This window comes from Wolffia australiana, chromosome 11 (assembly GCF_029677425.1).
Source record: "Wolffia australiana isolate 7733 chromosome 11, ASM2967742v1".
NCBI lineage: Eukaryota > Viridiplantae > Streptophyta > Magnoliopsida > Alismatales > Araceae > Wolffia > Wolffia australiana.
In genome coordinates, this window is record NC_135845.1 from 6,053,479 (window position 1) to 6,076,236 (window position 22,758).

General features: G+C 44.6%; 1 protein-coding gene across 2 annotated transcripts; it reads left to right on the plus strand.

Moving 5' to 3' along the window:
* Positions 1-12,234: 12,234 nt before the first annotated feature.
* LOC144709592 (uncharacterized) lies at positions 12,235-20,432 on the plus strand. 2 transcript variants are annotated; one of them, XM_078583166.1, is made up of 5 exons: positions 12,235-12,856; positions 15,678-16,046; positions 16,123-19,999; positions 20,120-20,185; positions 20,274-20,432. In XM_078583166.1, the coding sequence occupies exons 1-3, from the start codon at positions 12,695-12,697 to the stop codon at positions 19,933-19,935; spliced, it is 4,344 nt and encodes a 1,447-aa protein (XP_078439292.1). In that variant the 5' UTR covers positions 12,235-12,694; the 3' UTR covers positions 19,936-19,999; positions 20,120-20,185; positions 20,274-20,432. The 2 variants fall into 2 exon arrangements, with proteins under 2 accessions (XP_078439292.1, XP_078439293.1); XM_078583167.1 differs by having other exon boundaries at positions 20,129-20,185.
* Positions 20,433-22,758: the final 2,326 nt, after the last annotated feature.

The window sequence follows — 22,758 nt, forward strand, 5'->3', positions numbered from 1 at the left end:
AGATGGAGTGAGAAACTAGTGAAATAAAGAAAGAGAGGGAGAGCGAGTAAGAGGGAGTGAGAAAAGAGAGAAATAAAGAAAGAAAGGGAGGGATAGAGAGTAAGAGGGAGTGAGAAATAAAGAAAGAGGGAGCGGGAGAGAGAGGGAGAGAGTCAGAGAGAAATAAAGAAAGACAGGCAGCGGGAGAGACAGTAACAGAGAGAGGAGAGAAATAAAGAAAGAGATAGAGAAAGAAAGAATGCGAGAGAGAGTAAGAGAGAAAGAGAGAAGAGAGAAATAAAGAAAGACAGGCAGCGGGAGAGACAGTAACAGAGAGAGGAGAGAAATAAAGAAAGAGATAGAGAAAGAAAGAAAGCGAGAGAGAGTAAGAGAGAAAGAGATAAAGAAGGAAAGAAAGAGAGAACGATAATAGGGAGAAAGAAATAAAGCGAGAGAGCGAGGGACTAAGAGCGATAAAGAGAGAGAGAGAGAGACAGAGAGGGAGAGAGGAGCGAGGAGAAAGAGAAAAGAGAAATAAGGAGAGAGAGAGAGAGAGAGAGAGAGAAAGAGAGTAAACGATAGAGAAGAGAGAAAGAAAAAGAGAGAGGGAAAGAGGATAGAGAGAAGAGAGAGAGAGAGAGTTAAAGGGAGAGAAGAGAAAAATAAGGAGAGAGAGAGACAGGGAAAGAGAGTTAGGAGAGAAAGAGAGAGTGCATGAGTGAGAAAGACAGAGCGATGATGATGATGAGGATGATGATGATGATGATTAGGATAATGTGGATGATGATGAGGATGATGATGATGATTAAGATAATGATGATGATGATGAGAATGATGATTAAGATGATGATGATGGTGATTAGGATGATCGTGATGATGAGGGTGATGATGATGATGAGGAGGATGAGGATGAGAATGATGATGAGGATGAGGATGATGAGGATAAGGATGATGATGATGATGACGATGAGGATGATGATGATGCGGATGAGCATGATGAGGATGATGATGACGATGATGAGGATGATGATGATGATGCGGACGAGCATGATGAGGATGAGAATGACGATGATGAGGATGACGAGGATGACGATGATGAGGATGATGAGGATGATGATGATGATGAGGATGAGGATGAGGATGATGATGATGATGATGATGATGATGATGATGATGATGATGATGATGATGATGATGATGAATATGAGGATGATGAGGATGACGATGATGAGGATGATGATGACGATGATGATGAGGATGATGATGATGATGATGATGATGATGATGAGGATGATGAGGATGAGGATGATGATGATGATGATGATGATGATGAGGATGACGATGATGATGATGATGAAGATGATGATGATGAGGATGACGATGATGATGATGATGATGAAGATGATGATGATGATGATGATGAGGATGATGATAATGGTAATGAGGATGATGATAATGGTGATGAGGATGATGATGATGATGGCTAGAAAGGGCGTCACTCTCATAGGTCATCCCAGGAGAATAATACACCCGATAAGTTTAAGGGGACACCTCTTAAACTGATTTTATTCAATTGTCCACTTCTCCCCTAAACTAAAAGTCTTTAATAAAAGCCCTCAACCCATCTTCAAGGTCGGCGCCTACCCTATTGCCACTTGGATCACTTGAGCGACCACCACGTGTCCAATTTATTATTATTTCATAAAAAAAAATTATTTGAAACTTATTGTATATTGTTGATATTCCTAGAATTCCCCAATTTGGGCCCCACCTACCAGTAACGCCAGCTGAGTAATTTAGCGCATTATTTTCCTCCCCGGGGTAGCATTTTTTTTAAAACATTATTAATATATTTTTATTTTCCGTTTTCGGGTCGACTAAAAATATATCTAATATTTCCGTGTGGATCTGTGGGTCCCACCTATTATCTTGCCAATAGGTTAATTGACGTTCTTTTTTCAATTCCGCATGAATTTAAAAATAGTGATATTTCCACAGGATCTGTGGGACCCACCTGTTAAAAGGTCTATCTGCCCAATGATGGACGAATATTTATTTATTTATTTATTAGTTTTCCGCGTGAATTGGACGAATATAACTAATATTCTACATTGATCTGTGGATCTCACCTGTTAACAGGCCTATCGGGCCGTCGATGGACGAATATTTATTTTTTTAGTTTTTTTAGTTTTCCGCATGAATGAAAAAATAGAGTAGTATTATATGTCAATACATGGATCCCACCTGTTATCAGGTATATTGTGCAGCTAATAGACAAATATTTCTTTTTTTCCAGTTATCCCCATGAATAAAAAAAATAGTAATATTCTACGTCGATCTGTGGACCCCTCATGTTAACAGGCCTATCAGGCCGTTTATGGACACATATTTATTTTTTTAATTTTTTAGTTTTCTGCATGAATTTAAAAAATGTGAGTGAATATACCCCCCTTCAGGGGTATTACTGTAATACTCTCTCTCTCTTGTAGGGTTCTCTCCTCCTCTACATGAGGAACCCCCCCACTCCTTTCATACTCTTGAGATTATACCATTCTAACTTTCCACATGGTATCAGAGCCACCAGGGTTCTTGACCTAGGTGGTGGAGCACCACCACCCCCCCCCCTCCTCTCCGGCCCGCTGCTTGCCGGAGATCATCGCCGACGCCCTCTGCTTGCGTCACTCTACATCCCGCCGGCCTCCGCCTTGCATCATCTATCCACCGGCCGCCCTACATCCAGCCACCGGCCGCCCTGCATCCGGCCAGCCGCCAGCCGCCGGCCGCCTCCGTCGGCCGGCGCCCTCGGCCGGCCAGCCTCCGGCCGCCGGCGCCCTCCTTCCGGCCGGCGCCCTCGGCGACCGGCCAACGCCGGCCGCCCTCCCTCGGCACCGGCCAGCCGCGGCGCTCCCTCCGCCGCCGCTCCGTCAATCCGGCCAGCCACCGACCGCCCGACGGTCTGCCGTCCGACGCTGCCGGTCGCCCTCCTGTCGCCGGCTGCCTGCGTCCGGCCGCCGGCGCTGCATCAACCGGCCGCCCGACCTACTTCCGGCGACCTAATCCGGCCTCGACCTATCCGGCCGCGCGCGTGCATTCGGCCGCTGCTCTGCATTCGGGACCGGGCTATTGTCCCGTCGACGATCTCCTCCTCACTTACGTGCTGTTATGGAGCGTCGCGAGGGATCGTCGGCTTCCTCATCGCTTCCGCCACTGACTTCGTATCCGGGTACATCTCTGGATCTTCCGATCCCGTCTCATACTTTTATCACAGGGCTCTAGGGCCCGACGACCCTGCTTGATGGCACGAACTACGTCACGTGGTCCGCCGGGTTCCGTCGGTTCCTTGAGATCCATGGTCGGCTCTCCTTTCTCACCGACGACCCGCCCTATCTAGAGGATCCCCGCTTTGCCACCTGGATCACTCAGGATCAGGCGGTCACCTCCTGGCTTCTGAAGATGGCTATTCCGACCATTGCCGAGCCGATGCAGCTCCTCTCTCCATCCAAGGCCATTTGGGACGAATAGGCCCGTATGTACGCGTATCGTTCCAACATTGGTCAGACAGTGGAGATCGTTGAAGGGATGTTTTGCGCCCGCCAGGGTACCCGCTCCCTTCAGGAGTTCTATGCCCACACTGCGCTCTCTCCTCAACCAACTTGAGATCTATCAGCCCTACACGCCAGATCTCACCGTGCAGCGTCGCTATCGCGAGGAGACAGTAGTTGGACTATTTTTGGCGGGCATCGACCCCACCCTCGGCGCTCAGATTCGGGGCCCTATTCTGAGTTCGATCACTCTTCCGACGTTGGGTGAGGCCTTCTCCACCGCTCTGAGGGTTAGCTCTCCGGGGCCCGTCCCCACCCCTCTCTTGACCGACTCCACCGCCCTTTCCTCGGAGACCCGCCCTCGCGGGCGCGTCTCTAATAACGGTGGTCGCGATCGAGAAAAGGGACGCGGGCGCGATGGCAAACTCCCCCCCCCCCCCCCCCTGCGTTCATTGCCAGAAGTTTGGCCATCGCTCCGAAAAATGCTGGCAGAAGTTTGGTAAGCCAGACCAGGTTGCCCACTCCAGCACGACGGACTCCGCCTCGACCTCAGACCTCCTCACTATCTCCCGGGAGGAATTAGCCCGCATGCTTGCCACCCGCGCTCCGACGGATACCTCCAGCACATCGGGCTCTCATACTTCTCACCTTGCGTCGACCTCCACTTCAGGTACCGCTCTACTTGCCTCTTCTTCGGGTCCCTGGATTATCGACTCGGGAGCCTCTGCACACATGTCAGGTACCTCCTCTCTCCTCTCTCAAATTGCCAGCCTTCCTCACCCTGAGACGGTCACCATTGCGGATGGTCGTGTTTGTCCCGTTCGGGGCAAAGGCCGTTCCCTACCGACCCCCTCCCTTCCCCTTTTAGATGTTCTATACGTACCCAATTTTCCCGTTAACCTCCTCTCTATCTCTGCTATCACAAAGTCCCTATTTTGCTCCGTATCTTTTTTCCCTTACCACTGTACCTTTCAGGACTTGCGGACGGGAAAGAGGATTGGTTTGGGACGTGAGACCAGCCGGGGTATCTACGAGCTTGTCCCTGATCTCCCTCCGACTGGTTTTTGTTGTCTTCTCTCCCAGTCGGACACTTCTCTATAATGGCATCGTCGTTTGGGCCATCTTGGTATTACCAAACTTCGACAGGCCCTTCCGTGGCTAACATTATCTCCTTTTGAGTGTAAGTCTTGCCAGTTAGGCAAGCATTTTTGTTCTTCTTATTCCCGCCGTGACTCTATTCCGTGTACGAAACCATTTGATCTCGTACATTGTGAAGTTTGGGGACCGTCTCGTGTCTCCTCCCCTTCCCACTTTCGCTACTACATCGTCTTCGTCGATGATTTTTCTCGTCTATCATGGGTGTACCTTCTCCATGACCGCACTGACGTTCTGTCCTCCGTTCGTCAGTTCCTCCAAGAGATCTCCACTCAATACTCCTCTACCCCCAAAATTCTTCGCACGGATAATGCCTTGGAGTTTGTTCAGTCCGCCCTCCAGGACCTTTGCTCCTCTCGCGGCATTATCCACCAGACCACTTGCCCCTACACCTCCCAGCAGAACGGTGTCGCCGAGCGGAAACACCGTCATCTTCTGGATATGACCCGCACCCTCCTCATCGAGATGGGCGTCCCACACTATCTCTGGGAAGATGCCCTCCTCACCTCTGCCTATCTTCTTAACCGCTTACCTTCCTCTCCTCTAGGTGGTGAAGTCCCTCTCCGTCGCCTACACCCCGATCATGAGCTTTTTATACTGCCTCCTCGTACGTTTGGGTGATTGGCCTTCGTCCATGACCACTCCCCAAATCTGTCCAAACTAGCTCCTCGCTCCCTCAAAGGCGTCTTCGTTGGCTACTCTCGTACTCAGAAAGGTTATCGTGTATACCTTCCTGATCAGCGCAGATATCTTGTATCGGCCGACGTCACCTTCTTTGAGACCATTCGCTACTTCACCACCACCCCGTCTGTGTCCACCCCTACACCTACTTCGTCTACTCTAACACCCTCGTCTCCTTCTTCCATTGCTCCTCCGCCTATCTTGGACGTAATACTTGCGTCACCCTCCTCCTCCCCCTCTTCTCCTCGCTTGGGACCGCTCGCTCCATCAGTACTTACCCAGGAGCCGGACTCCGTCGAGCCACCAGGCGGGTCCTCGCCCACGTCCGCAAGTTCGGCGCCCCTTGCATCGGCACCGACAGACCTACATCTTCCCATTGCTCTACGGAAAGGTACTCGCTCTTGTACCCTTCACCCTATCTCTAACTACGTACACTATGACCATCTTCACCCCACCTATCGTGCCTTCGCCCTCTCCCTCACATCCGAGTCGATACCGAGGACCCATGTGGAGGCCCTGCGCAGTCCCCACTGGAAGGCGGCTATGGATGCGGAATATGCGGCCCTCACCGAGCGTCAGACTTGGATACTTGTTCCTCGTCCGCGCAATACGAATATCGTCACTTGCAGATGGATATTCACGGTGAAGTATCACGCCGATGGCACGGTTGATCGATACAAGGCCCGTCTCGTGGCACGCGGCTTCACCCAGACCCACGGCATCGACTACAAGGAGACGTTTTCTCCTGTGGTACGTTTGAACTCCATTTGAGTTCTTCTTTCTATTGCAGTGAATCAGGGGTGGCCCCTCCATCAGTTGGATGTTTCCAATGCCTTTTTATACGGGGAGCTTACCGAGCGGGTGTTCATGGAGCAACCGCCCGGATATATCACTCCAGGCTCGGCCGGCAAGGTATGTCATCTACAGCGTGCTTTGTACGGCCTCAAGCAAAGTCCGCGTGCATGGTTTGCCAAGTTCAGCAAACTTGTGCTTGCCTTGGGCCTCACCCCATGCACGTTGGACCCTACTGTGTTTCGTCGGCACGGATCTACTGGCACGGTCATCCTTGCGGTCTACGTGGATGATATCTTACTTACGGGCAGTGATCATGCGGGTCTTGCTCAAGTGAAATATTATCTCCATCAGCACCTGACCATCCGGGACTTGGGTACGCCCAAGTACTTTCTCGGCATAGAGTTTGCACATCAGCCGGGTAAGCTGATCCTGAATCAGCGAAAGTACGTCCTGGATATGCTGGAGGAAGCGGGGTTACTCGAGTGCAAACCCCGAAGTTCCCCGATCGACAGCAAACCGTGCTTCTGGGATTCTACTTCTCCCCTACTTACTGATGTTGAGTCTTACTGACGCTTAGTTGGGAAGCTTATTTACCTCACTGTTACACGCCCCGACATTGCATATCCAGTGGCACTACTCAGTCAGTTCATGCATGCTCCCCAGGACATACATTAGCACGCTGCCCGCCGCATGCTTGCCTACTTGAAGCATGCCCCGGGCCGGGGGCTACTCTACCAGCGCCATGGCCATTTGCATGTGGAGGCCTACTCGGATGCAGGCTTCGCGGGCGATCGGGGGGATCGGAAGTCCACTTCGGGCTTCTGCACCTTTTTTGGTGGAAACCTCGTTACGTGGTTGAGTACCGCGCTATGACGCACGCCTCTTCGGAGCTTCTGTGGATACGCTCTCTCCTTCGCGAGCTTGATTTTCCTGTGCAGGAGGCTATGCCAATGTATTGTGACAATCAAGCCGCTATCTTCATCATCAGCAATCCCACCTTCCATGAGCGGACGAAGCACATTGAGATCGACTGTCATGCGATTCGTGATCGTGTGCTCGCGGGACTCATCACTACTCCCCATGTGGGATCATCGAACCAGTTGGCAGACATCTTCACCAAAGGACTGAGCACCACCTCCTATGACGTCATCTCTCGCAAGCTGGGCATGTTTGATATCTACGCTCCAGCTTGAGGGGGAGTGTGAGTGAATATACCCCCTTTCAGGGGTATTACTGTAATACTCTCTCTCTCTCTCTCTTGTAGGGTTCTCTCCTCCTCTACATAAGGAGGAACCCCCCCACTCCTTTCATACTCTTGAGATTATACCATTCTAACTTTCCACAAAAAATTAGTAATATTCTGTGTCAATCTGTGGATCCCACTTGTTAACAAGTCTATTGGGCAGCTAATGGATGAATATTTTTTTTCTAGTTTTCACCATGAATTTAAAATAAAATATTCATATTCTACATCAATCTGTGGATCCCAACTGTTAACAAGTCTAGTGGGCAGCTAATGGACGAATATTTTGTTTCCTAGTTTTCTCCATGAATTGAAAAAAAAATATTCATATTTTACATCGATCTGTGGGTCCCACCTGTTAACAAGTCTAGTGGGCAGCTAATGGATGAATATTTTGCTTCCTAGTTTTCTCCATGAATTGAAAAAAATATATTCATATTCTACGTCGATCTGTGGATCCCACCTGTTAGCAGGTCTTTTTAGTTTTCCGCATGAATTAAAAAATATTAATACTCTACGTAGATCTGTGGATCCCACCTATTAATACGTCTATTGGACAGTTAATGGATGAATATTTACTTTTTTAGTTTACCGCATCAATTAAAAAATATTAATATTCTACATCGATCTGTGGATCTCACCTATTAACAGATATGTTGGGAAGTTAATGGACGAATATTTATAATTTCTAGTTTTCCGGTGAAAAAGAGAATATTTATATATCTAAATAACATCCAAACTAGTCTGCAGGGATTGAAATATAAAAACGAGATCAAAGTAATTGCCCATTTTATATTCATTAAAAAATAATTATAATTCTTTTATTATTGCAGTTATTTTTTTGAATTATTTATTATTTTTATTTTTTAGTTTATTCAATGGGATTTCAATGTGATATGCACGGCACAAAGTTCATGGTACGTAACTCTTTTCATTCATTCTACTTTATCTCATTGTGAAAATATAATAGCATTTAAATGGGTTCATGAATAATATAAATTAACCCCTTTTAACTGACGCATAATACAAATTAGAATCCAATACCTCTTTTCAATAGGGAATCCAGAAAAAAGGATAATTTTGTTAAAAATTTTGCAACATTTTCATAAAATTTTTTGAATTATCCATCATAAAAAAATTACACTTAACCAAATAAGTAAATTACATATTTCCAATTTTCACTTAATTCAATAATATAAATATTAGGTAAATAGACCATGTTAAAAACAACAAAAATTGGGGGATAATTTTGTTAAAAATTTTGCAACATGTTCATAAAGAATTGTTGAATTTCCAACATAAAAAATTTACACTTAACCAGATAAGTAACTTACATATTTCAATTTTGCACTTAATTCAATAGTATAAATATTAGGTATATAAACCATGTTAACGCACCAAAGAGTGGGGGATAGTTTTGTTAAAAGTTTTGCAACAATTTCAGAAAAACATTGTTCAATCTTCGTACTTTATAAGTTTACACTTACCCCATTAGTAATTTAAATATCTCAAATTTTCACTTAATTCAATAATATAAATATTAGGTAAATAAACCATGGTAAAGCATCAAAAAGTGCGGGATAATTTTGTTAAAAATTTTGCAACATTTTGATAAAAAGTTTTTGAATTTTCCAACATAAAAAAATTTACACTTAACCAGATAAGTAACTTACATATTTCAATTTTGCACTTAATTCAGTAGTATAAATATTAGGTGTATAAACCAGGTTAACGCACCAAAGAGTGGGGGATAGTTTTGTTAAAATTTTTGCAACAATTTCAGAAAAACATTGTTCAATCTTTGTACTTTATAAGTTTACACTTACCCCATTAGTAATTTAAATATCTCAAATTTTCACTTAATTCAATAATATAAATATTAGGTAAAGAAACCATGTTAAAGCACCAAAGAGTGGGGGATAATTTTGTAAAAAAATTTCCAACATAAAAAAATTTACACTTAACCAGATAAGTAACTTACATATTTCAAATTTGCACTTAATTCAATAGTATAAATATTAGGTATATAAACCATGTTAACGCACCAAAGAGTGGGGGATAGTTTTGTTAAAATTTTTGCAACAATTTCAGAAAAACATTGTTCAATCTTCGTACTTTATAAGTTTACACTTACCCCATTAGTAATTTAAATATCTCAAATTTTCACTTAATTCAATAATATAAATATTAGGTAAAGAAACCATGTTAAAGCACCAAAAAGTGGTGCCCCAGGGAGAATCCTACGCGGAGCGAAGGACAACGTGGTCCATCAAAAGAAGGACGACTTTCGAGGTGACGTTGTTACGAGAGGATTTCAGTAGGATTCTCCCTGGGGGAAAGCTGCCTCCCGTGGTTAAGTTTCTCATGCTTGACCTGTTCAACCAGCCCCTGTCCCTTCGGGCACCCAAGTCCTTCGGCACCAGGCTCAACCAGGATGTCCTTGACTGCGGGGACACCGAGATCGTCTCAATCGACAGCTCCACTGGCTTGCCCCAGAACTGCTCCGCCTTCTAAATCTTACCCTCCGGTTCTGTCTTGCGTGCATTGTTTCCTTCTCTAAGATCACCCCCACGATATTCCCCATTCGAATTATTGATTCAATTGGCGGCGCCAGGGACATTGCACTTTGATGACCAACGGGCTATCCGTGAATGGGCTATCCGTTAAAACACCTCTAAAGATCTTCATATGAAATGAATTTCCACATGGACAAGTAGACCAACGGGTTATCCGTTAACGGACACCTATTTCTTCTTTTTATAAAACATTAGCAAGAATTTCCATGTGGATAACTGGGAGGTACCTGTTAACAGATACCAGTTAAGGGGATAATATTCATTTTTTGTTTATGGATGATTATAAAATTAATTAAAATTTTTCACATTGGTACATGGGACCCACCTGTTAAGAGGCCAATTGGGCCCCGAAAGTGACTGTCGGGTACCTCTTAATGGACAGGAGAGGGATTAGAAAAAATAATATTTATTACTTTTGTTCTTACAAGAAATAAATACTAAATTTACACATGGACACATAGGGCCCACAACATAAAAGATGTATTAGGCCGGTAGAAAGACCGACGGTAACCCGTTAACGGACAGGATTGGAATTTTTATTCAAATATTTATTCTTTTTTCAGAAACGAATTTCCATCGGGATACGTGGGGGCGACCTGTTATTGGGTTACCTGTTATGAAACGAATATTCATTAATTTTTTCGCTTCAGGGTGAATATTCATAATTTTTTGTTTCCAGACAAATAAAAACATTGACATCCAATTTCCACGTGGATGCGTGGGGTCCATATGTTAACGGGCCGATTGGGCCCCCCGACGTCTACCCTTTAATGAACGATTATTCATTCTTTTTCATTTCCAGACGAATAAAAAAAATAATAGTGAATTTCCGCCTGGGTGTGATGAGCCCACCAATTAACAGGCTCGAATATGGAAAATAATAAAGAATTTCCACGTGGATTCATGGGGCCCACCTGTTAACAGGCCTATTGGGCCGGTAAAGACACCTACGGCTATCCGTTTAACAGGTTAATAGTTATTATTTTTCGTTTCCAGACAAATAAAAATGAATAAAGAATTTCCACGTGGATAGGTGGGATCCAGCTGTTAATAGGCTTATTAGGCCGGTAAATAGGTCTATGGCTATCCGTTTAACGGATGAATTATTCATTTTTGGTTTCCGGACGAATAAAAAATTAATGACGTTTTCCACGTGGACACGTGGGGCCTACCTATTAGCAGGCCTATTGGGCCGGTAAATAGACCTACAGCCACTAGTTTAACAGAATAATATTTATTTTTCGTTTCCACGTGAATCCATGGGTCCATCTCTTAACGGGCCTATTGAGCCTATAAAAAGACCGACGACAACCCATTTAACGGATCAATATTCATTCTTTTTGGTTTCCGCACGAATAAAAAATCCAAAACGATTTTCCACGTGGATGCGTGGGCCCACTTCTTAAAAGGCCTGAAGTCCCTTTTAACGGATGAATTTTGATTCTTTTTAGTTTCCGGACGGATAAAAAATTAATAAAAGAATCCCACGTGGATACGTGGGGCCCACATCTTAACAGACCTATTGGGCCGATACAAAGACTTTCGTCTGCCCATTTAAAGGAAGAGTCTTTATTAATTTTCGTTTTCAGACGAATATTGAATTACCAGGTGGACACGTGGGGCCCGCTAAGCAAGAGGCCTATTGGGCCGGTAAACAGACTTTCGGCTACCCGTTTAATGGAATAATATTTATTCTTTTTCGTTTTCGGACGAATAATGAATTTCCACGTGGACACGTGGGGCCAACTAATCAACAGGCCTATTGGGCCGGTAAACAGACTTTCGGCTACCCTTTTAAGGAAAAAATATTTGTTATTTTTCGTCTCTTGACGAATAAAAAGGTCCACGTGGAACTGTGGGGCCCACCTGTCAACAGGCCTATTGGGCCGAGAAAAGGACTGTAGGCTACCCGTTTAAGGGAATAATATTTATTATTTTCTATTTCGGACGAATAATAAATTACCACGTGGACACGTGGGGCCCAGCTGTTAACAGGCCTATTGGGCCGAGGAACAGACCGACGGATACCTTTTTAAGGGAAGAAATAGTTATTATTTTTCGTCTCCGGACGAATAAAAAAGGTCCACGTGGATATATGGGCCCCATCTTTTACCGGGCCTACTGGGCCGAGAACAGACCGACGGCTACCCGTTAACGAGGCAGGGGGGGGGGGAGGGAGGAAATTAAAAAAAAAAGAAAAAAAAAGAAAAAAGGAATATTTATTAATAAATGTCCACCGCTGGGGCGAGACGTTCCAATTGCGAGCGGTCCGTTGGAGCCATCTCCAGTTTTCCCCCCCCCAACCCTTCTCTCTCTCTCTCTTGCGCTCTCGATCGATCGATCGCCTTCTCAAGATTGATCGCTTTCGCTGTCAGATCGGCGGTCCGCCGTAGCCAAATCTCCCACGACATCCCTCGAATTCGCCTCGGAAATCGTCGACCGCCTCCAATCTCCGTTTTTTTTCCGATCTCCGGGAGTTCCGAGGTCTCTTTCCATCTTCCCATCATCTGGATTTTCCATCCCAGGGGGATTTTCTTTAGTGGGTATCGCGAAATTTGGGCGGTTTCCGCCGGATCGCCGGTCGCGGCTCTAGGGTTTGCATGCCAAGGCGAACCCGCAAATGGGTTTCTAGGGTTTCGCGGAAATTTTGATGCGGGCCGAGGATTGATGTTTCGGTCGAGGGGTTGGATCGAAATTGAGAAAATTGGGGAAGATGCAAGGCTATGCATGGGGGGGAAAGTGAGAGGAAGCGTCGGCGGCACATGTGGCCTGTCCCTGCTGCGCACTCGCCAGAAAGTACCGTTTCGAGGGTTCCTCAATACGTGGATAAATCGACAGTAGGTGCGGATTCTGATAGGACATCGGCCGCGGATTCGCTCCTCAAGGTAGCGTCTTTCTTTTGATTTCTTTGTTTTAATCTTCTCTGTTGGTTCTATGATGCTTGGATCCTCTGTTTTTTTTGTGGGTAAACTGGGTTTATGGTTCTTCTTTTGTCTGCTTCGTTTTCAATGTTGCGTTACTGTCGATTGAAGGGAAAAAATGTGGTGCTTTATCGCATTCTTTCTGATAGAGTTTATCATTCTGTTTTGATCTCTTCGCCTTCCTTCTTTTCGTTGTTTCCGAGATGCTTGGATTCTCACTGAATCTAGGCCCCTTTTTTTGCAAAGATTCTTTTTTAAGAATTCTATTTGAGGTATTGGTGGGCTTCGTTTTTTGAATGACTATGGGTCATCATCGTTGTTGTTGTCTTGCATTGCTGTTGAGTTGGGGAAAAAAATTGGTGTATTGTCACATTCTTTCTTTTAGAGGTTATTTATAACTCTGCCCTCGTTAACTGATTTCATATCTTTGAGAATTTTACAGTCCTTTATCCTTTTATGTTAATGCATTTCATGAGCTTCCTGCCAGCTGGTAATGATTTTATCTAGTAACTTCTTGGAAAACAATTAAATTAGTAGATTCTTTGACAAGTCCTCCTCCCATGATTTCCTCCTCGACGTAGCTTTTTTCTTCTGATTTCTTCGCCTCCTCCTTCTTCGTTTTTTTCCATTCTATTTTATGTCCTCCTCAGTTGTTTTTTGGGTATATTCATGGTTCTCACCAGGACTAGTTCTTTTACACTTTTTTTATTTTATTGTTGTTTTCTCGTTGAAATGATCACACGTCATCACACTTTTCATTCTTCTTTGATTGCTGCTTATTAGTGGAAGGAGTCTAGTGTTTTAGCGTAGTATTTTCGTTAGAGGGTATTGTTACTTTATTAGTACCGATAGTTCTGTCCTCATCAGTTGATCTTTGGAAAGGTTTCTCGTTTCTCGTAATAAATGGGCCTCCGCATATGCAATAAATTTTACTTTTCATGATAAGCTTGATAATTTTACTTGTACATATCTTTGTGTTTTATTGCAAATCATAGTCTACTGGTATTATTTTTTCGAGTTGTTTCTTGGCAACTGATAAATAGCGAAGATTCTTCAACTCGGGATCCCGACATGTCTGATATTTCACTTATCTTTTCATTTGTGTTTATTTTAAATTCCTACTAAAATTGCAGTTGTTTGTTTGTATAATTGATTAAACCTCTTTGTTCGAGAAAATGTAAAGCTGAAGTTTCGGAGGCCCACTTTCGTATGCTCACCTCTATAATAGAGGAGGATTTTATTGTGCATCACATTCTCACAATGTCAAGTGGATCATCTGACACAAATGAGGCACTCTATGACTTATATAAGGAAGTTAGGAGAATCGTCCTCGCAAAAAAATACAAGTATTTTAGCAGAAGACGCCTGGAACGGAATATGAATTACTTAGTTACGTTTGGTGATAAATACGCTGAGAGGTTTATTTGATTTGATAGCTACTACTGATCCATAAGCTCTCGAGGGTAGAGAGACAATTTTATTTTGGGATCTTCAGTATTCAGAAAAATAGGACGCAATATTCCTAAGTTATGTTACGTTTGTTCCAGAGACCAGGCAGCTGAAATTAATACGGAAAGCATCAAATGTGCTGTAGAGTTTGCCTTAGCCCTACCACACAGTACCAGCTGGATGCAGGTTTCTGCTTAAGAGTCAGCAGTTGATGGAACCATTACAATGCATTGTAAGGAGATGGTTCTTAATTCAAATTATGATAAATATGATTAATATACAGAAAATTGGGGGATCTTCCCCCTGTTTTGATGATTTATACATGATAGTATCTTGCTTTCTACGAACGGGAGATAACTGGATATAGTTATCCGTTTCTCTGCATTATTTCTTCAAAAACCTGAAAGGTTCATCTATGGAGGGAGGCCAAAATTTTCAGGCTGCGTTATTTTCCGCGATGGAGATTAGGATCGGTGAATGACTGATTCTAACTATCGTTGAAAGAGGAATACAAGGTTCCAAGGACCATCTAATTTTATTTGGGGTGTGGACCATTATTACATATTAATAAATGTATTTACTCATGAAGCTGTGATTACAGTGGAGGAAGAATAGAAGGTCAAGCCGTAAAATGTATGAAGGGTTTACTCTGGCTATTATTTTGTTGGAGGAGAATCTGTTTAGCTCTCTTGGCAAAATTAGTTTATATTTTTATGCTGGGACAAAAAATCCTTGGCAAATTTAGGGAATTGCTGTCCACCGCATCCTCTGTTCTGTAGTGGTCCGCATCCTCTGTTCTTTGACTGAAGTTTAAATTTCTCTCCGTCGGTTTATCAATATTCTTGGTTTACGATTTTGGTGGCTGGAATTTCTCTGGTTATCAGAAGAAGGGTTATTAATTTTAAGCAGAACAACAGATCCGTAATACACGGGATAAAATGTGAGCTATGATTTCATTAACGCTGTCGAAGCCCAATTCTTATATTGCGTCTCCATGTTATTGACCAAAGAAAGAACTCATTAAATTTTATTTCTCTGAGCTTTTTTTGTCAAACAGCTCTAACGACGGAACAATAATTAATTAAGTCTTTGTCAATTTTTCATAGAAGAGAGCTTAGTTTTTTGATCCAAAGAAAGCGTATGGTTATCTGCCATTTTTGCTGCATTATCTTATTGTCTAAGCTTGCTTTTTAACCGAAGTATGGGGATCACAACTTACCTTTCTTTTATGTTTCATAATAGTCTTTAATTATATCTGTCTAACTTCCTTTAGCCCCCATATTGGTTTCTTTCTTCATTGACCTCATGAAGTTAAGTGCCCTACTTCTGTTTGCAGGACGGACGCAGATTTGTTGTTGGTGACTGTGCACTCTTCCAGGCTGGAAAATCGCCCCCTTTCATTGGGATAATCCGTTGGTTTTCCCCAGACAAGAGGGATAACTTAAAGCTTGGCGTGAGTCGACTATATCGACCTTCTGAGGTGAAGCTTGCCAAGGGAATTTTGCTGGAGGCTGCCCCAAACGAAGTCTTCTACTCGTTTCACAAGGATGAAATATCTGCCGAATTGCTTCTCCACCCGTGTAAAGTCGCATTTCTTCGCAAAGGTGTTGAGCTGCCTCAATGGGTCTCCTCTTTTGTTTGCCGGCGGGTGTATGACAGTGCAAACAAGTGTCTATGGTGGCTAACTGATCAAGATTTCATTGATGTGGGTATCGTAAAACTTTTTACATTATTTTGTTGGCAGAAAATTATTAAGTGTGTCTGATATTTATATCTTTCAGGATCGGCAGGACGAAGTAGCTAAACTACTGTTCAGAACTCGAGAAGAAATGCATGCTGCAGTACAGAGTGGAGGAAGATCGCCGAAGCAATCAAAATCAGGCACTGATGGCTTACAGAATAGTGGCATTTCATCCTTCACTTCACATTTCAAGGGGAAGAAGAGGACTGAGAAAGCTGACCCAGTCTCTGATCCTGCTGTCAAGCGAGAACGCCCGTCCAAGCCCATTGACGACGGAGAAAGCCTGTTAAAGGCGGAGATTGAAAAGATAACCGAGAAAGGTGCGGTCACAAGTATTGATGCTGTTGACAAGTTGGTGCAGCTCTTGCAAGCCGACAAGGTTGAGAAGAAGATTGACTTGCCGGGCCGGGTACTGTTGGCTGATGTCATCGCGGCCACAGATAAAAGTGACTGTCTCATGAGGTTTGTGCAGCTGAAGGGCATGTCCCTGCTCGATGATTGGCTCCAAGAAGCGCATAAGGGTAAGAGTGGTGGTGACAGTGCCAGTCCCAAGGAAGGGGATAAAGCAGTTGACGAGCTTCTCCTAGCTCTGCTTCATGCCCTTGATAAACTTCCTGTTAATCTAGAAGCTCTACAAACATGTAACGTTGGCAAGTCGGTGAATCATCTACGTGGCCACAAGAACTCAGAGATCCAGAAGAAAGCAAGGGGCTTGTTTGACACATGGAAGAAGCGTATTAATGTGGAGATGGCCAAGCTTGAGACGGCCAAGCCGAACGAAGCTAAGGCGACAAGTGCTCTGAACCACGGAGCTACTTCATGGGCTGGGAAGCCGGGTCTGCCAGAAGCGTCTCATGGAGGAAGTAAGCGAGGTTCTGGTTCTAGTGAAGCCCTGCCGAAAGTCATTGCGTCTCAAACCCTTTCTGCATGCAAGTCTTTAACTGGAAAATCAAGCTCTGGCCTGTCTGCCCCTGTGAAACTTGCTGGGCCAAAAGATTCTCAGCCTAAAGGTGGAACCGCGGGGTTTGTTGCAGAATCGCCTATAGTTGCTGCTGCCGAGGAGAAGAGTAGTAGCTCCAGCCAGTCTTGTTCCAGTGACCATGGAAAGAGCCCAACGTCTGGGTCCACTCATCTTAACAAGGCAATTAGTGGGTCGTCTCGTCTTCGAAAATCCTCAAATGGTCATCTGAGTTCTGCTTCCCCTTCTTCTCAGAAGGACAGTGGGTTGACCAAGTCCAGTCCCCTGAGCCGGAACGCCCAAATCGACAAGGGCCCATTACATGGACAAGCAGGAGGCGAAAGAGAAAGTGAGGACCATGGAAATAGTCAGCGAGTAATTGTGAGGCTTCCAAACCCTGGAAGGAGCCCAGCCCAGAGCTGCTTTGAAGAGTCCACTTCTCAGTCCGGGGGCCCATGGTCAATGCCCTTGGCTGTAAGGAAGGTTGACGTGGCCGACTCTCGCAAGAAACTGAAGAATGATGCTAACGCTGACTCATGGCAGACTGAGGATCTGAAGGGCACTGCTGATAGGGATGACGATGCCGAAGGGACAACTACTCCTCTTCTTGATGCAAAGCACATCCTTGCTGATTTAAAACCTGGGAAAGTGTCAGAGTTAAAGCGTGGGAAAGCATTTGAGGCATCTTTGAGTCCAATGAATGCTCTGGCAGAGAGCTGCGCCAAGTATTCTGAAGCAAGTGCTTCGTCTGGTGGGGACGATTCGGGGATGAACCTTCTTGCCAGTGTGGCTACTGGAGAAATCTCCAAGTCTACTTTACGCTCTCCCCGTTGGTCTCCCATGAGACAATCACCGGCAGAAGAAATCTCTGCAGGCAAAGCCATTAACCCTGGATGTCCAGTTAACTGCTTGGACGAGGATTCTGAGAAGAAAAGACCAAACCTTGCCCCAGTGGATGGAGAGAAGCATTCTGACCCTTCAGAGGACTGTAGAAGTGATTGTAAGGCTCCAGCAGACAACAAGAGTCAAGATATTGTCTCTCAGAGTGCTCCATCTGTGGTTGTAGTGTCAACTGAGAACAAAGAAAGCATACTCAAAGTTATGAAAGCCGAAGAAGTCAAAGGAATACTGAACGAGGATGATCCTGGCAAACCGTTGAGGAATTGGTTGACATCTAGCTTCCCTGATTCTAAAAGCAGGGTTGAAACCCCAAAATCAGATGAAAGTGATCATCCAACAAAATCCGATGTTGGTGATGGATGTGGTGTGTCTGGTGCTAATAATCAGGTTGAAGAAGCTTCGTCTGCTCCTGTTGATGGAGCATCGGCGGTGTGTTTATGCGATCTTGGCAGAGTCTCTACTGATGGTGCATTGGAGGCCAAAGATGATGCGAAGCAGGAGGAACTGGATATCTCAGCTGCAAAGAATGTTCAAGTTAGTCAACCAGAGACCAAGAACGAGCCCCTTCTTGGGGGCGACCTCAATGGTGATCATGAAGAGACTTCAGGCGTATCAACCAAAGAGGAGGAGCCCTCCGTTGCATCAGCAAAAGAGGAACAGTGCCCCTCGGTTGAGACAAGCGTGGCCAAGAGAGAAGTTACTTCACCCGTCGCTATCTCTCCTGCACGAGTCGCTCCTGAGAAGCTTGATTTTGACCTCAACGAAGGTTTTTCAATTGATGAAGGCAGCACAGCAGAGCGAGCCCCTTCACCTTCAGCCCACCTCCCAAACTTGCTCAGTTTCAGCATTTCTCCAGTCTCAAACAGTTCTCCAGCTACAATCACTGTTGCAGCCCCAGCTAAAGGCCCTTTCGTTCCTCCGGAAACTCTCCTGAAGAGCAAAGGCGAGCCCGGTTGGAGGGGATCAGCAGCCACCAGCGCCTTCCGCCCCGCAGAACCTCGTAAGATCCTTGACCTGCAATCTGGTCCGTCAATATCTCTGTTATCAGATGGTCCATCTGCCGGGAGACCGTTGCGGGCCCATCTAGATATTGACCTGAACGTAGCAGACGAAAGGGCCACAGAAGAGTTCCCAACCCAAGTGAAGAGGAAAAACCTCGGCGGGCTTGATCTCGATCTAAACAGAGCTGACGAGAGCGCCGACGGGCACCCTTCGGCCAGCACCAGCATGTTGAGAAACTTTGACCTGAACAATGGGCCTATCGTTGACGAAGCTGGCGCCGACCCGGCCATTCTCCGAGGTCAACCTCCCATGGTCAGTAACAGCTTACCCTTCTTACCAAGCCTTAGACTGAATAACAGCGAGATGGGCAGTCTCTCGACTTGGTTCCCGCCCGGAAACTCGTACCCGGCAGTGGCGATCCCATCGTTTCTGCCTGAGAGGGTTGACCAGCCACTGGCCTACCCTATCGTGGCCGCCCCAGGTGGACAGAGGATGCTAGGCTCTGCTGGAGCCGGAGGCATCGGTCCCTTCGGCGGCGATCTCTATCGAGGGCCGGTGCTATCGTCCTCACCCGCCATGACCTTCTCGCCGGCGGCGGCTTTTTCTTATGCAGGCTTCCCCTTTGGCTCCAGCTTTCCTCTGGCTTCGACGTCGTCTTACTCGTACCCCGACCCAGTGCCCGGCGGCGCTCCGCTTACTCCAGGCTTTACTGCTGTTTCCTCGTCTTACATGAGGCCGTATGTTATCAGCCTCCATGATGGCAACGGCGGTGGCGGTGGAGGTCCTGAGGGCGGCAGAAAATGGGGGCAACCGACTCTTGATCTTAATTCTGGGTCGGGGAGCGCGGAGATGGATAGCAGGGCTTCGTGGAACGTCTCTGTTCCTGGGTCTCAAGGTTTTGCGGAGGATCAATCGAGGCTTTACCAGGGCAGGGCGATGAAGAGGAAGGAGCCGGACGGTGGCTGGGATTCCGAGAGATTCTCCTGCAAATGAAAAAGATCCCTCAGCGGCCTCACCTGTGAGCTGAAGGTGGGAAGAGATAAACAAACATAGCCTGGTGAGCCCCTGCTCCTCTTTGCCGGTTCTTACTTTTTTTATTTTCCATTTAATTGATTCAAAATCTGGATTCAGGATTTTTTCCATTTGTCTGTTTTTCTTGGTATTTACCTTTTCTCAGTTCACCTAGGCAACTGCATGGAGATTTGCTGTCCCAGGAGGGATTCCCCATCAGACAGCTGAGAGGGTGAGTATTACTGTAATTGTAGCCTTTTTTCTCTCGCTCTCTGTACCCAGAAGAATGTTGTTAGTGAGGTTTTTCTGATCTATTGCAGGTGCTCAGTTTTTGGGAATCCCAAACTGTTCTGGGTTAGATCTTCAATCTGATGTATTATTGTAAATTTCAGCAGCCTGGTGTTTGCAGGTGAGGAAATCATTTGCTGTGTTATGATGGGATCTTTGTATATCAACGCTGGTAGTAATCTTTTTCCTTAGCTTTTTTTTTTCTGGTTATGTTTTGCTTTTACATCAGTTTCTCTTTTGGTATTTTTGGAATACCAAAAAAGTCATTAATTATGGTAATCATGGTTAGTGTTTTGAGGGAAATTTTTAGAGTTTGGGTGATCACAAATCATGGTGATCTTCCTCCATTTTTTTCAAAAAGGAAACAATATCGTTTATTTATGGATTTTTTCCTTGATTATATTCAAGAAAAAGAAGTGCACGAGAACAATGAGGTTGCACAGTGGTGAATTATAAAAGAAAAGTTGACGGTCTAATAAAAAGTTAAATTAAACTTCAAATAGGATCTTTTAAAGGAAGTGATACTTATTAAAGTAAATATGATTTTCTATGTAAAAAAAATGCTAAAGGGTGTTGTAAATGTGAGGTGATATTTTTGCCGTCTCCAGCCATGAGAGCTGAAAACCATCACTGTTTTTTTAAAATGAAAAATAAAATAATTCAGGAATCCAAAGTATGATAAATTTAAACAAAATGATGATGATAGTTTTGCTTAGGAAAAATGCCTTGGGTGGGGGTTGTGAGATTTTCTTCTGAAAAAAACCCATCGCCGCACCTTAAATGGTAAAATTTTTTGGCTGAAACCTCTCTTAAAGATATCACTAAGTGAATCTATTAGAATATCAAAGTAAAATAAGGCCAACTTTTCTATGAAGAAGAAAATAACATATCTGTAATATGAGTTTTTAGGTTCTCTGCTCTATTTCTTTCTCTTTGGGAACATTAATAAACAAACTAAAATCATTAAAATAAGTGATCTCTCTGGTAATATAAAATAAACATAAGTTGAAATTTCTAGAAAGAAAAAGTGAACAAAACCTGGGCTACAAACATATTAACATTACAATATATGGTAAAGAAATTGTATTTTCTGTGGGTCAAACTTCTTTTTCTCTGTGTGGTGACATTAATTAATGAATAAGGACAATGATATATCACCCAGAAATGAGCAAATTTGGAATTGGAAAACTAAACTAAATGAGGCACACCTCTTTCTCTCATCTCTCTCTCTTTCCCTCTTAATCTATCCTTTCTTTCTATCTCTTTCTCACTCTCTCTCCACCTCACTCACCCTCTACCTCTTTCTCTCACTTAAAAATCTCTCTCTCACACACATTCTCTCCCTCCATCACTCCCTATCTCCCTTAGACTCTCTCTATATATATCTCCCTCACTTTTCCTCACTCTCTCTGACAAATTATATAAACCTCTCTATATCTTTCTACCTCCCTGTCTCTCCCACTTTCTCTCTCTATCTCTCTATCTCTCTCCCGCATTCTCCCACTTTCTCCCTCTCTCTCCCACTTTCTCTCGCCCTCTCTCTTTCTACCTCCCTTCTCTATGTCTCCCTCTCTCTCTCGCTTTCTCTCATTCTACCTCTCTCTCCATGTCTCCTTCTCTCTCTATGTCTCCTCTCTCCCACTTTCCTCTCTCTCTCTCTACCTCCCTCTCTCTCTGTCTCCCTCTCTCCCACTTTCTCTCTCTCTCTCTCTCCCTCCCTCTCTCTCTGTCTCCCTCTCTCTCCCACTTTCTCTCTCTTTCTAGCTCACTCACTTTTCCTCCATCTCTCTCACACTTAATCTCTCTCTATCTCCCTCTCGCCCCCTCTTTTTTTTTCTCTCTCTCTCTCTAGCTCCCTCACTTTTACTCCCTCTATCTTACACTTTTTCTCTCTCTATCTCCCTCTCTCCCCCACTTTCTCTCTCTATCTCTCTCCATACTTCTCTCTCTCTATCTACCTCTCGCTCCCACTTTCTCTCCCTCTCCCACACCTTGACTCTCTCCTTCTCTCTCACACACACTCTCTCCATCCCTCTCTCTATATATTCCTCCCCTCACACTGTCCATCCCTATATCTCTCTTTCTCCCTCTCCCTTTCTATCCCTCCCTTTCTCTCTCTCACTTGCAAAATATTACTTACTATCTATAGCTCCCTCATTTTTTTTTTCTCTCTCTCTCACATAGAAACTCTCTTTCACACAATTTCCCTATCTTCCCACTCTCCTTCTCCCTCACACACTCTCTCTCTTCCTCTCACTCATACCCTCCCGCAGTCTCCCTTAAATTTACATTTTTGGTAGGAATTTGACATGATTTTAAGCCCCATAATTTTCTCATTCAAAATATATTTTTAATAGTGTGATTATGGGTCTAAACATTGGGAGTTAATTATATCCCAAGATTTTTCGTTGACATGAGAAAAAGCAAGGAGCAAAAGGGCCCCCTTAGAGACCTGTATTAGGCCCACATAAATAGGAATACACAGCTCACACACATGTGCAGGGAAGGGTTTTTTTA